General features: G+C 41.2%; 1 protein-coding gene across 1 annotated transcript in view; it reads right to left on the reverse strand.

Annotated features, from left to right (window-relative positions):
* Positions 1–11,164: 11,164 nt before the first annotated feature.
* LOC118367132 (G protein-activated inward rectifier potassium channel 1-like) overlaps positions 11,165–14,284 on the reverse strand; it is a 29,507-nt gene continuing 26,387 nt past the window's right edge. Inside the window, exon 3 of the mRNA XM_035750208.2 lies at positions 11,165–13,152. Within this exon, the coding sequence (XP_035606101.2) occupies positions 12,515–13,152 (638 nt within the window). The 3' untranslated portion in view covers positions 11,165–12,514. The remainder of the gene's footprint in view (positions 13,153–14,284) is intronic.

Genomic DNA, 14,284 nt, shown 5'->3' on the forward strand with positions numbered 1-14,284 from the left:
AGGTTTGTAGGTCTCCTTGCTCACATACGCTTTTTCAGTTCTGCCCACAAGATTTCTATAGGATTGAGGTCAGGGCTTTGTGATGGCCACTCCAATACCTTGACTTTGTTATCCTTAATCCATTTTGGAAGCATGCTTGGGGTCATTGTCCATTTGTAAGACCCATTTACGACCATGCTTTAACTTCCTGACTGATGTCTTGAGATGTTGCTCCAATATATCCACGTAATTTTCCTGCCTCATGATGCAATATTGCAATATTTTGTGAAGTGCCCCAGTCCCCCCTGCAGCAAAGCTCCCCCGCAACATGATGCTGCCACCCCCATGCTTCACGGTTAGGATGGGTTTCTTCGGCTTGCAAGCCTCCCTCTTTCTCCTCCAAACATAATGATGGTCATTATGGCCAAACAGTTACATTTTTCTTTCATCAGACCAGAGGACATTTCTCCAAAAATTATGATCTTTGTCCCCATGTGCAGTTGCAAATCGTAGTCTGGCTTTTTTATGGCGGTTTTGGAGCAGTGGCTTCTTCCTTGCTGAGCACGGTTATGTCGATATAGGACATAGATGTATGTGGATGTAGATACTTATGTACCTGTTTCCTCCAGCATCTTCACAAGGTCCTTTGCTGTTGTTCTGGGATTGATTTGCACTTTTTGCCTCCTTCCTGAGCAGTATGACGGCTGTGTGGTCCAATGGTGTTTATACTTGCGTACTATTGTTTGTATTGATGACGCTGTACCTTCAGGTGTTTGGAAATTGCTCCCAAGGATTAACCAGACTTGTGGAGGTCTACAATTTCTTTTCTGAAGTCTTGGCTGATTTCTTTTGATTTTCCCATGATATCAAGCAAAGAGGCACTGAGTTTGAAGGTATGCCTTAAAATAGAAGCACAGGTACACCTCCAATTGACTCAAATGATTAGCTGATTAGTCAATTAGCCTATCAGAAGCTTCTAAATCCATGTCATAATTTTCTGGAATTTTCCAAGCTGTTTAAAGGCACAGTCAACTTAGTGTATGTAAACTTCTGTCCCACTGGAATTGTGATACAGTGAATTATAAGTGAAATTCTGTCTGTAAACAATTGCTGGAAAAAAATACCTAACCAACTTGCCAGAACTATAGTTTGTTAACAATACATTTGTGGAGTGGTTGAAAAACAAGTTTTAATGACTCCAATAGAAGTGTATGTAAACTTCCGACTTCAACTGTATGTAACCTCTGAGGTGTCAGAGTTGGTGGAGGAAGTTGTAATGTAGACATTTGTATCTAGAGTTGATGGTCGCTGACACACTATCTTGGCATACGTCCGATCATAGTCCGGCCATCAATTGTAATATGCAAATCAGATTCCCATCGCTCTCTTGACTTGCATGCGTCTGGTATTGGGCATTGTTGCACTAGCAATAAGTAAACTCCGGATATAAATCTAAACGATTCACGTTTATTGTGGAGTAGTTGTTCAATATTTCATAGATTTTGTCAAGTCATTTCTCCAAGGGAGCTTCTGAGCAAGTTTCTTAACCGTAAATAACTAAATGATTATTTCTCTTTCAGATGCTCAAATGACATAAGTACCCCATCTATATAACAATGTTCTCAATGCTTTTTCCCTTCTCGTGCCAATGTTGAATCGTGTTGCCGTTTTGCCACCGGGGTGTTTTGGGTGACAAGTGTTGTTTCAGACCAAATTACTTACAAATTTCATGCCAAGATATTACTAAATCGATTGCTGTTTTTTTTTGTTTAAATAAGCCTTGTGGTTCCACATGTAGATAGTATTACTCCCAATCATTAAGAGCAAGCATTTGCATCTGGGTCCAAGAAGGGGCTGGTTCAGTTTCAAATTAGATTTTAATTCATCTCATTTGCGCTGCCCAGTAATACATCTTCAAATTTGGTAGGCGGAGACCTCCTAGACCATAATCCCACGTTAACTTGTCCAAACTCACCCTTGTAGTTTTACGGTTCCATACAAATGATCTTATGGTCTTGTTAAGGGACTTAAAAGAAACTTGGCTAAGGATTTCCTTCTGTAGCTCAGTTGGTAGAGCATGGCGCTTGTAACGCCAGGGTAGTGGGTTTGATTCCCAGGACCACTCATACGTAGAATGTATGCACACATGACTGTAAGTAGCTTTGGATAAAAGCGTCTGCTAAATGGCATATATTATTATGGGTAAAGATTGAAATATGTGTGCCATCTTAGGCAGAACATGCATCTTAATGCAGCGAATTCTCCCAAATAATGTGAGGCAGATCTATCCATCAATTCAGGTCCATGCACCACCTTCTGAACCAAGACAGAGTAGTTGAGCGTGTACAAATATCTTAAGGCATTATCAACTCGGATTCCTAGATATTTGAATGCCTGTGGCGACCATCTGAAGGGACCCGTTCATTTCACTTTTGTCCATGTTGACTTTGTAACCTGATATAGAGCTGTATGCACCCAAAAGCATCTGTCGTTTTGAGAGGGATCGGGTCGGGTCAGAGAGGAACAAAATAATGTTGTCTGTGAACAATTAGATCTTGTGCGTTAATCTGGCCTCCACCGGGGGTTCTATGGCCAGCACAAAAAAAGGAGTGGAGAAAGTGAACAGCCCTGTCTACTAGCTCTAAAGAGCGGGAATGTGTCTGACATCATGCCATTAGTGGTGATCTTGGCGCAGTGCTTCATGGTATAAAGTCTTAACCCATTCGACAATATCAAGGACCAAAGTTAAATTTAGCACGGATCTTGAATAGGTATGGCCACTCCAGCCTTTCAAAGGCCTTTTCAGCGTCTAGCGATACTGCTATACTAGGATCACTCCCCACACTGGCCATGTGAATTACGTTGGATAACCCGCACAACCTATTGGTGGAGGATCTTTTCCATATAAAGCCTGTTTGATCGGTGTTGAATCAGGTTTGGCAAATATTGTCCTAATCTATTAGCCATCACCTTAGAAATCGATTTATAGTCAGCATTGAGGAGCGAGATCGGCCTATAGGTAGAGCATTGTAGAGGATCTTTATTTTTTTAATGCATAACTGTTATAATAGCCGTGGAAAAGGAATCCGGTAGGTTCGGGATCTCAGCAACTAAATTTAGAACATCCATCAAGAGAGGAATAAGCTAATTCTTAAACTCCTTATAAAACCCTGGGGGAAGGCCATCGTCTCCTGGTGATTTGCCAGATTGTAGTGAAGAAATTGCCTTTTCAATTTCTGTTTTTGTAAAGGGGCGTTCTAGTTCGTTTTGGTCTTCCTGTGTGAGGTGCGGTAGTTCAATAATAGACAAAAATGTGTCCATCATTGCTGGTTCCGTTCCATCAGAAGTGTATAACTTAGAATGGTATTGTTTAAATAATTAATGAATCTCTTCCGGGTTGTGAGACACTTGACCGTTCTGTGTTTCAATGGTTCTCGAAATCTCTTCAGCTTTTATCTGCCATGCCAAGACTTTGTGTGTTTTCTCCCCCAATTCATAATATCTTTGCCAAGTTCTAAGAATAACCTTTTCAGTTTGCAAGTACTTAGGGTATTATAACTTTGTTTTTTTACTCACCAATGAGCGGTATGTTTCTTCAGAGACAGATTTTTGGTGTTCTTTTTGTAGCAATAGGATTTAATTCTCTAATTTATTAAAGTCAGCAGTACATTTCATTTTGAGACCTTTGGTATAGAACATTATTTGACCCCTTAGAAATGCCTTTAATGTATCCCGGAGTACTAAACTATTGGGAGAGGACAGACAGTTTCTTTGACAGAAAAAAAAAATTTGGTCTCTGATAAATTGACAAAATTATGCCTATTTCAAAGGAATTGGGTTTAGGCGCCATCTATAGGTCCCTTGATCTCCATCCAGTATCCAAACAGAAAGTGTGAGGGAAGAATGACCTGAGATAGTTCTGGATAAATACTCAGCTTCCACAACTGAATGAGTTAACTGTGCTGAAAGGACAAAATAATCAATCCGGGTATGAGAAGGACCTGTCTCCATGTGTCTTTCAAATGTAAGTCTTTCATAAACGATAGGGCGCATTTGGCTGTCTTAGTCAATTGAGGTTGCTTTCCTCACACAGAATCGTAATTATTCAAAAATGAAGGTCGCCCCCAACTAAGAGTGTTCCCTGAAATTCCGCTACCTTGAGGAATATCTCTTGAATACAAATATGGTCATCATAATTAGGTGCATATACATTTAGCAAGGTCCAAGATTCAGAATACATTCTGCCATGGACCACTACATAACATCCCAGTGGATCAATAATGGTTTTAATTGTTTTTGCTACACGGGATACTCCCCGTGTCTTTATGTTATATGAAGAGGCAAAAAAAGAACTGTCCTACCCGTTCCCACTTTAACTTTTTATGTTCTGTCCGTTAGATGTGTTTCTTGTATAAACACAACATCAGTCTTTAGCTTTTTCAAACACATAAGCACTCAGTTTTGTTTAACAGGTCCATTCAGTCCATTAACGTTCAATGATGTATGATTTACTATCTTAGCCATATTGTTCACTCAATACATCAATGCAAATGTCAGGAGCATGTCCAATAAGGGTGTCGGATATTCTATTGTCCATTTTCGGTGATCCTGTAGTCAAACACATATTATAAATCAAAGGTCTCTCACAAAACTGAACTGCAATATAGAGTAAACAAAACAAACAATTCCCTTCTGTGCTGTTCTTGAACGCACCCAGCTCGAATACAACCTGTAGTGGAGATACGCTCCCAGCGTCGGAATTCCTAAATTCAATTTCTGACTTGAAGGCCAATGTGAACCTGGAGCTCGAGCCCAGTACATGAACCAAAATAGAGAATTCTTCACCCATCCTTATATGATGCAAGTTAAAAACAAAACCAATAACGGGTGTCCTGATCCCAACACACCTACCATGACAGGGAGAAAAATAAAAAAGATATATAAAACGTCATGGCTTAGCCATATAAAAAGGTCTGACAAATCATATTGACGCACGCCTCTGAGGACCATGCTTGTCCCAAATAACAACGTAAAAACAATGTCAGTCTGGTAAAAACAAAGTTTGTTTACATGGATATTGGGGTCTTACCTCATTGATCTGTCAGTAAGCTATAGTATAATCCAGCAAAGCAGTCCTACGGGTTTATGCAAGTAATAAGCCAGGCTAGTGGGACATAGCCCAGCTAGCAGTGACAATAACCCGGTTAGCGACCCAATCAACCATGTCCTGAGCCGGTCGCCTGCAGTCCACGGAGACTGAGATGGAGTTTTTGATTTCAGCCATCTGTGCTGAGATGGAGCAGCTGATCTCAGCCGTTTTAAAGTTAAATTGTGTTGCGACGGAGTCATTGCCTTCTTTGATCACTTTGAGGATGTGAGCTAGCCTAGCTGCTCCCTGGTGTGTCATGCTGCCATTTTTGGTTTCCGAGGAGGCCATGGCCAAAGGTTCATTCTCCGTCGTTTCTTGTTCTGTTTCGGTGCTTCCCTTGCCTGTTTAAATGTGTTAACTGTTAGGCATATCACCACTCTTGGCTACAGTGTAGTAATAAGTATGGGTAAAGTTATCAAGGTTTCAGGATAAGTTTGTTATAGATTTATCGGGAGCTCTCGGCGAGTACGGAGCAGGCCCCCATTCATAGGACATTTCAACAGCATTGATCTATATTTCATCTCGATGAATAAATCCAGTCAGAAATGCAGAATTTAGACTGTTAGAAATAAAACATTGTGAATAAATCGACTGTTTTACTGTTTAAAAAACGAATCCGGTATCATTCCTACTTTGAGATGCTTGATATGATCCCCCCCCACCCCCTTGTCTTATTTTTCATGATCTAAAAAAAAAAAAAGTGATCCTAGATCGGCACTCATAGTCTTGGTTACCTTGTAAATATGGGCCCAGATGTATGCAGCATATAAATACGATGGTGGAAGAGATGATGGATAACCCTGTTAGCAGTATTTCCCTGGGTTAGTTTAGTCTACGAAGGCTGAAAAGGAAGCATAGAATTCCTGTTTGGCCATACTGTCATGGCTATATAGTGACAAAAAATGAAATGTAAGATAGCTTCCCTTGTGGTCCAGAGGATAAAATACCTGTCTTGTGATCCAAACATTGCAGGTTTGTCAACATATGAAGTGTAAAAAAAAATATATGGTTGTGTTTGTATGATTAAATGCTGTTCAAATGTCCGATGAAATTAAAATGCCATGTGTCTCTGTGCCACCTTCAAATGTGAATTGGCATTAATTAACTCCGGATAGAAACATAATTGTATTCCAACCTGACTCTTATGTTTTAAGAAACTTCACATTTTCATGCTGTGAATGTTGTGGTAATATTAGGTCAAACTTCAATATATATATTTTTTAAATGTTCTTGAAATGTTCGGACAACCTCCAAGACAAGGTCAAATGTATATTGCGTGAACTTCAATGGAATATTGTGTTAAACCTAAAACGAATACGCTATGAATGTCATTATGGGAATGTTCTGTGCAACCTATGTGAATATGACAAGAATATTCTTGCGGCATCCCAGAAAACTCCCATAACTTAATAAAATGTTCTGGGAAACTTTAAATAACTTAGACCAGGTGTTCTGTCAACATTCTTACAACATTATAGGAATGTCCTGTGCAACCGAACTTAAACATTGTATGAATGTCATATTTTGCGTTTTGGGAACATATCTCTTGTCATATCCCCAAAATGATCCCACAACCTAGAGAAATATGCTGGTACTCTTTAAAGAACAGACCAAATGTCTTCTGGGAACTTTCTTGTAACATCAGGTGAATGTTTTTTTTTGCACCCTAAAAGAAACATTGTAGAATCATCCACACAACTGCACCGTATGTGTTTAGGGAACATGTCTTTTGTGAAGTCCCCACAATGTTCTCACCAGACTTTTCCCACGACGAAATGAAACATTCTGGGAACCTTTAAACAACGGACAACATGTGTTCTGAGAGCGTTCATGCAACATCCGGTGAATGTTTTATACAAACATTATATAATCATCAGCACGACCGGACAGTTTCTGTGTTATGAGAACCTTTGCAGCAACTAATGTTCTGGGAACCTTCACAGAACCAATTTAGTTTTCTGCTGGCTGTGCTCACACTGTAAACAAAATCATACTGTTCTGTAGCTCAGTTGGTAGAGCATGGTGCTTGTAACGCCAGGGTAGTGGGTTCAATTCCCGGGACCACCCATATGTAGAATGTATGCACACATGACTGTAAGTCGCTTTGGATAAAAGCGTCTGCTAAATGGCATATATTATTATTATTATTATACTGGCAGAGAAGGAGGGCAACAGTTGTACGGGGATCTCACAGCAAACATGAGATGGGGGGAAAGTAAATAAGGAGAGTGTCAACAGGCTGTGTCTGAAATGGCACCCTATTCCATATAGTGCACTATTTTGATCAGAGTCATATGGGCCCTGGTCAAAAGGAGGGTACCATTCGGGACAGAGGCACAGTATTCCAGAGAGAGTGAGCCTGGTGCGATTCCCCCTCAGCTCTTTTCCAGTGCGTTCGCTGCCGGCGACTCGAGCCGAGATGGATTCTGACTCAGGTGCAGAGATGTTTTGCCGACGCCTACACCAGAGTTCTCTTACAAATACAATACACCAGAGACGAGGCATCTGTTAGGTTGCATATGTTTGTGAGTATGCGTCCCTGTGTGTATGTGTGGAGGGAGTCGGGGGGGCACATGTTGGAGAGCGAGCGAAAAGATAGAAAGAGAAAAAATAGAGAGAGAATAAAAGAGTGCTTGGGTGTGTGTGTGTGGGTGGGGGTGTGTGGGGGGGTTCTCTCTCTCCCATTGATCTTGTGAACTGTGTGTCTAATTGTCTGTGTCTTTTACGTGGGTTCACGAGCCTTTTCTTACAATTTACCATACTTCCCAATACTGGTTTTTATTTATTTATTTTTATTTTACCTTTATTTTACTAGGCAAGTCAGTTAAGAACAAATTCTTATTTTCAATGACGGCCTAGGAACAGTGGGTTAACTGCCTGTTCAGGGGCAGAACGACAGATCTGTACCTTGTCAGCTCGGGGACTCAAACTTGCAACCTTTCGGTTACTAGTCCAATGCTCTAACCACTGGTTGAAGAGTAAAGGTTTGGATATGGACCGTTTTGACTTAATTTGATCTTTTTTTTAATACAGACTGTAGAACAGTCTCTGGCACCACACCAAATGTATCATCGTTCTTAAGGTTTTGTTTGTCAATAAACTAAAAATAGCAATTCAGCCTCGCTGGCTTTCTTTGTGTTACAGGAATTCGGAGAGGTGTGAATCTGTGAAACAAGCCTTGACAGAATCAGACAAAAATACAGGAAAGTATCTCTCTCCCTCTTCTCACTCTCTCCCTGTCCCTCTCTCTCTCATCATTCTCTCACTCTCCCTTTCACTCGCTCCCTGTCCTCTCTCTCTGTCACTCTCTCCCTGTCCCCCTCTCTCTCTCTTCTCACTCTCCTACCATCTTAATCTTACCCTCACAGTAATATCCTGCCTTGCTGACTCAACTTTGATCACTGAAATTCTGCAAATGTACTGGATTGGAGGAATTGTGACAAAAACATTGTTCACCCTACAAAACACGTTTATGCCCCCTCAGCTTCAGTCGGCAATGCACTTCTCTCGCCTCTCCTGTCAGTCTTGGCCTATGTTGAATGAAGTCATTATGGCACATGTAACATGTGGATTTGAAAGGGTAAATCTGAGTTACAGCATCAGAGGCATCGTCAACAGAACCTTGGATGAATCCCAAGGCAACGTCGGTTTCAATGACGTAAGGCTCGATTGTTATGACTGTCATTGTTCCAGCAGCAGGAGAAATGGGGTGAAATTTGAATAGCAACATCTTTCTCCAATCACATACTAACAATGAGCTCAACATTTGTCGATGTCTAGACGAACAATGGTAATAGCTACAGTATAAAATGACAAAGAAAGGCAACTCCTCCTGCTTTTGTCAGTGTGTCGGGGTACCATGAACCCGCGTGCTGTTCAATGATGCCTTGAGCATCAACAAACACCCAAACACTAGTTTTGTTGACCCAACTAGCACCTTTGTGCTCACATGAGTCATGAGTCCAAATGCAGAGGTACCACATAAACGTCTAAATAAATGGGAAATCCCCATACAGTTGTGTAAACTCATCCTCAAGGCAAATGGCTTTCAGTGTCCCTGGACAGAAGCGGGTCATCACTTTAAACCGTGTGAAATTGTCCTCCAGTATAATGTGCCCGGGACCTAAAGTTCCAACATCACTCTAGTAGCCGTACCATGTTGGTGAAGGTTGGTTTTAAGTTCTATGAAACCACTGACACGTACAATATTACAGACGGACCATGAATGCAACGACAGCACTGCAATACTGTGTTTTCTGATTATAGTGGAACCCCATTAGATTTCCACTCTGATCTCAAAGAATCCCCTTACATGCAACAATTGGCACTTTCACGATCTCTGTACGGTATGTCACTAATTGAATTTGATGATGATGGAATCACTTTCCTATAATTGAATCTAAGATGTGTCCGACATAAACCAACTACTCCATAAAGCTATTTAGGGACAGCATAACTCTGGTGCAGATGATTTAAATGTAGAATTCCTAAAGTGTCTTCTCGGCTGTCACTCACCGAGAGAGCGAGAGAGCGCGAGAGAGAGAGAGAGAGAGAGAGAGAGAGAGAGAGAGAGAGAGAGAGCGAGAGAGAGAGAGAGAGAGAGAGAGAGAGAGAGAGAGAGAGAGAGAGAGAGAGAGAGAGAGAGAGAGAGAGAGAGAGAGAGAGAGAGAGCGAGAGCGAGAGCGAGAGAGAGAGAGAGAGAGAGAGAGAGAGAGCGAGAGCGAGAAGAGAGAGAGAGAGAGAGAGAGAGAGAGAGAGCGAGAGAGAGAGAGAGAGAGAGAGAGAGAGAGAGAGAGAGAGAGAGAGAGAGAGAGAGACCAAACAGTCAGCGTCGTAAAGTCAACAGGCTATATTTAGCGTTTAATATTTAACTCAGTGCCACTGTTGTCGTCATATGAAAACAAAGTGGCATTATAATTGCAAATTGCTGAATGGAAGAACATTTCTGTTTATTTAGAAAACAAATCGATGGAGAGAGGGTCTTTATTTTACAACCGCTTGGATTCTGTGGAACCGCTGATGGACGAAAAGTCATTTTAAGTGCATTACTAGCCAGCTCTAAATTGAATGTATTTGCCTAATCAGCTGCCAATTACTGCAGTTCCCTTGCAATAGGCAGCCTCACTTTCCTGGATATTAGTATGAAAAAGCATGAACATTTTCATGACTCCTTCGCGTGTTTAACGCTTCAGATATCAACATGCCTTTTGCCTTTTATTGCGGTTAAGTTCCCTTACACTTTATAAAACTCTCGACAGCCAATGAAACAAAGAGAGCCACATCAGCAGAGCCCTGGAATTGAATTCAATGAAATTGCTCTGCCAATTCTAATTCAACCAACGTGTCTGAGCAGCAACGCAAGTCAGAGTTTCTGTTATTCCCCGTCTTGTTCCATGAATTGTGGGGGACATAGAACATATGACAAAGATTCGACGTCTTCAAAGTTCACAGAAGGTCAAATGAATGCAGTGCGGGTGCAGTTTTTCTTTTTGGGGGGTGCGGTTATGAAACCTTTAAATGGATAGAGATCTCAGCGACACCGCCGCTCTCAGGGCAGATGATAAAGGCAAATGGCACCGGCTGCAAAGATCTCCTGGGTGATAAAAGTGAAATTGTCTCAGTAGCGGTAAGTGCTGATTTAAGGTGCATAATGAAGATTTAGACTCTACTCCAGAACCAATGAGGATAATGGCATCAGGAGCTCTCATATTCATATCTATCTCATATATTAGAAATAGCTTATTAAGATTCTGAACAAAGGCTTATCTCTGGATAGAGGATAGACTTAACTAACGGCAAGCTTGATATGATACTGCATTGAATTATATAATAAACTATTTTTGGTAACTCTATAAACCCCAATCATACTTATTCATATAGTACATTCCATACATATTGTACCATATTATGTAATGTCCATAACAACTAGACTTTTTTAACACATTTTGGGTCTTCTATGCAAGACTTTTTATTTATTTGACAGTGACAGTGCAAAAAGCAAGCTACCCGTGTCCCATTAAATCAACGTGTCAACAATTGCCTCTTAGATCTTTATTCCTGAAGAGTTTGAGTATCATACAATGTCATTGGTGGTTTTAGTAGGACCAGGTTCCATGGCATTGATTCAGTAAATATACTGGTAATGGGGCTGCTGCAGACCCTGTGGGTATATAAAGATTATAGTCATTAAGAATAACATTATTGCTTTAGTTTAAGAGAGAGCATAATAGACTCTTAAGACAAAGGTGGTTACTTTTTCCTAAATATAGGTCCACCTCTAAATCTAGATCTATGCGGTGACAGTTAACTCGAAATTTTGGTGCACTTGTTTTCAATGAAAAGTCGAATAAATAATCATTTGAACTTCAAAACGACTGTTTGAGAAGGCATACACGACCGTGTGTTCAGTTGTTTTAACTTCCATGTAAAAGAGGCATTGTACAGTACTGCTCAGGACATTTGTCAAAACACCATAAATGCTTCCTGCCATGAACAGTACCCGAAATAGTGTCCTGTGTGTTGTGTAAATGGTTATGTTGTGCTTATAAGGCGGTAGGTAGCATTGGCCCTTCCAACATAAGTGTTACCTTGTAAAGTAAACTCACGTTGCTTAATAAGATTGTGCCCAGTTCCAATCTGTCATATGATGTGGACCATGCATTTGCAAATATAGATTGCGTCGCCCAGCAACATACAGTACGCTTGCTGAACTAAGGAAGGTGTAAAAATTGCACATGGTAAGATATCCTCCTATACATGAAATACCAAAAATACAGCTGTGAACAAACATGGAAATGGAAACACGGTAATATAGTAAAGGCTAAACATCTGTGTCTATTACCTTTGTCTTAGCAAAGACAATAATAGTAGCATGCATTTAACAGAGCGTTGCCACACAATTTTACAGTAAACAACAAAAGCGGCCAACTCAAAATCAAACGTACGCAGCCTTCTCCGCCGTAAATGAGACCCATGTAATGTAGGTTTTCCATTTTTGTAAACCACGTGGCGTTGTGCAAATGTTCGGACCCATTGTATGTAATGTCACTGTTCAAATCATCTCTGTAAAATAATACAGCAATAAATGTCATGCCAGAAATTAGAGCGGATCTGTTTTGCATGCGGTTAGTGTATTGGACATGCCAGATTGTGCTAATCGTACATTTTCCTGAAAAAAATCAGAGGTCTTTCAACATAGCACGTATGCTTCCATCCAGGAACAAATGTTCTGTGTTCAATCACCCCACCTTTATATAAGGTATATCTGTACGAATATATACACTACATTTTCTTGAGTATAAGAATCATGTCTTTTAATAAATTTGAAATAATACAAGGGTTGGAATAAGGGTATGGGGTGTGATAAGTTAAAACGGGTTGCCCATTCTACGTGAAGCGGTCGGAATTCATCTTTCTGAGTTTCGGGGGCAGGTGTCCGTCCATTCGGCCCCCTACCCCCCCTCCCCCCTGCATCCTTAGCAGCTTGGGGGGCAAGTCTGCCACGGATTGGCTGATGGGATCGGAGCTGATCTTGGAGACCATCTTGCTCATCTGTTTCTCATCGGAGACGCCGGGGACAGAGCTGATGCGCTGCAGCTTCATGGGCAGCTCCCCCATGCTCCCGGGGTAGATCATCTCCGAAGTGGTGGAGCTCATCCTCAGCAGCTTCCTAGGCATGGGCAGCCCGTCCCGTCCGCAGCCGCCCCCTTGCATCTTCTGCAGCTTGGATGGCAGCTTGGTGGTGGTGCTCTCCTTGTCCTCCAGGTTCTCCAGGCAGTCCATGGAGCTGTTCTTCCCTCCCTCGCCGCTGTTGCACAGGGACGGGGCCATGAGTGGAGAGGACATGAGCAGGTTTTCCTCCTGCTCCTTCACGCTGTACGGGGGGGTGTTGACCTCAAACGTGGCGTGAAACTGAGAGTAGTCCACCTTGAAGAACCCCTCCTCCAGGGAGATGACTGGGAAGAAACGATGTCCCCATAGAACCTCGTCCTCAGTGTAAGAGGTCCTCGCTTGGCAAGTCATCCCTGTCAAACACAGACAAAACAGAGAGACAAAAAGATCATGGTTGATTGGATTGATTATCATTATTGCAGGAAATGAACTTGATGACTTCGACTCTACCGCAGAGAATTATGTCAGATTGTCAGTGCACAAGGCACACAAGGCTAATGCTGTGGAGATGAAATATTTGACTAGCACAGCGTTAAACAAACACTTCATAATCACAGAGCAACCCGTACTCAATTACATGCCTGGCGCGGTGGCCAATTAAGTGTTCATAAAATATTGTTTTCATTCATCAAACAATATCACTCACAAAATGTACTTGATTAATTAGTACATATAACAGAGAAATGTACCTACAAAAAAAAAATATTTCATGCTCAGGTTCCATACAACGCTAATTCCTCAGTAATTTGAGAAAGAAGCAGAGAATATCAGTACTGGCCTAGAGGCCATACAGCAATTACTTATGAGATGAAAAGCACTACCATATAAACAATGTTGGCTTTCAGAGATTTCCTCTGGTCTGACAAGAAAATAAACTCAGCCATTCCTTCTCCCCAATAACTCTTTAACGTGATTAAAAAAGCACACAACCAATTTCTTAATTGGTCATCATCTGCCACTGGTCATTCACTACGTTAGTGCTAAGATGATGCACTACTAAAGGTGCCACTGTTGTGCACATTTGTAACGCGTATCTTCTTGTTCTCATTCATGTTTGAGCAGCAATACCGGGAGCCTGAAAATAAACAACTACAAGCATTCATCTATCACATAATGCATACAGTACAGTGCACCCGAGCGGGATTCATTGTCTTTGGCCGGAGTACAACATTACAATGACTCGACATCTTTATTCCCAAAAGACTGCTTTCATTTTGCCTTTCTTTGATAGGGAAACAATTGTTCAACATTAAAACGACTGGACATCTTTATTCCTAAAAAACTGCTTTCATTTTGACTTTCATTGATAGGGAAACAATTTCTATTTCAGAGGCAGTGAATCGTGTTGACACTTTCAAAAAGTTTCCCGAAATGAGTAGATGTCTTCTGTCTAAGTCACCCTGGAGCCTTTTGTTACTCATCAATTCAGTTCATACAGTGACATTGGTTAGGAACTAGAAGAGAGCATATTAAGATAATCAAATG

This window comes from Oncorhynchus keta, chromosome 34 (assembly GCF_023373465.1).
Source record: "Oncorhynchus keta strain PuntledgeMale-10-30-2019 chromosome 34, Oket_V2, whole genome shotgun sequence".
In the NCBI taxonomy this organism is placed as follows: Eukaryota; Metazoa; Chordata; class Actinopteri; order Salmoniformes; family Salmonidae; genus Oncorhynchus; species Oncorhynchus keta.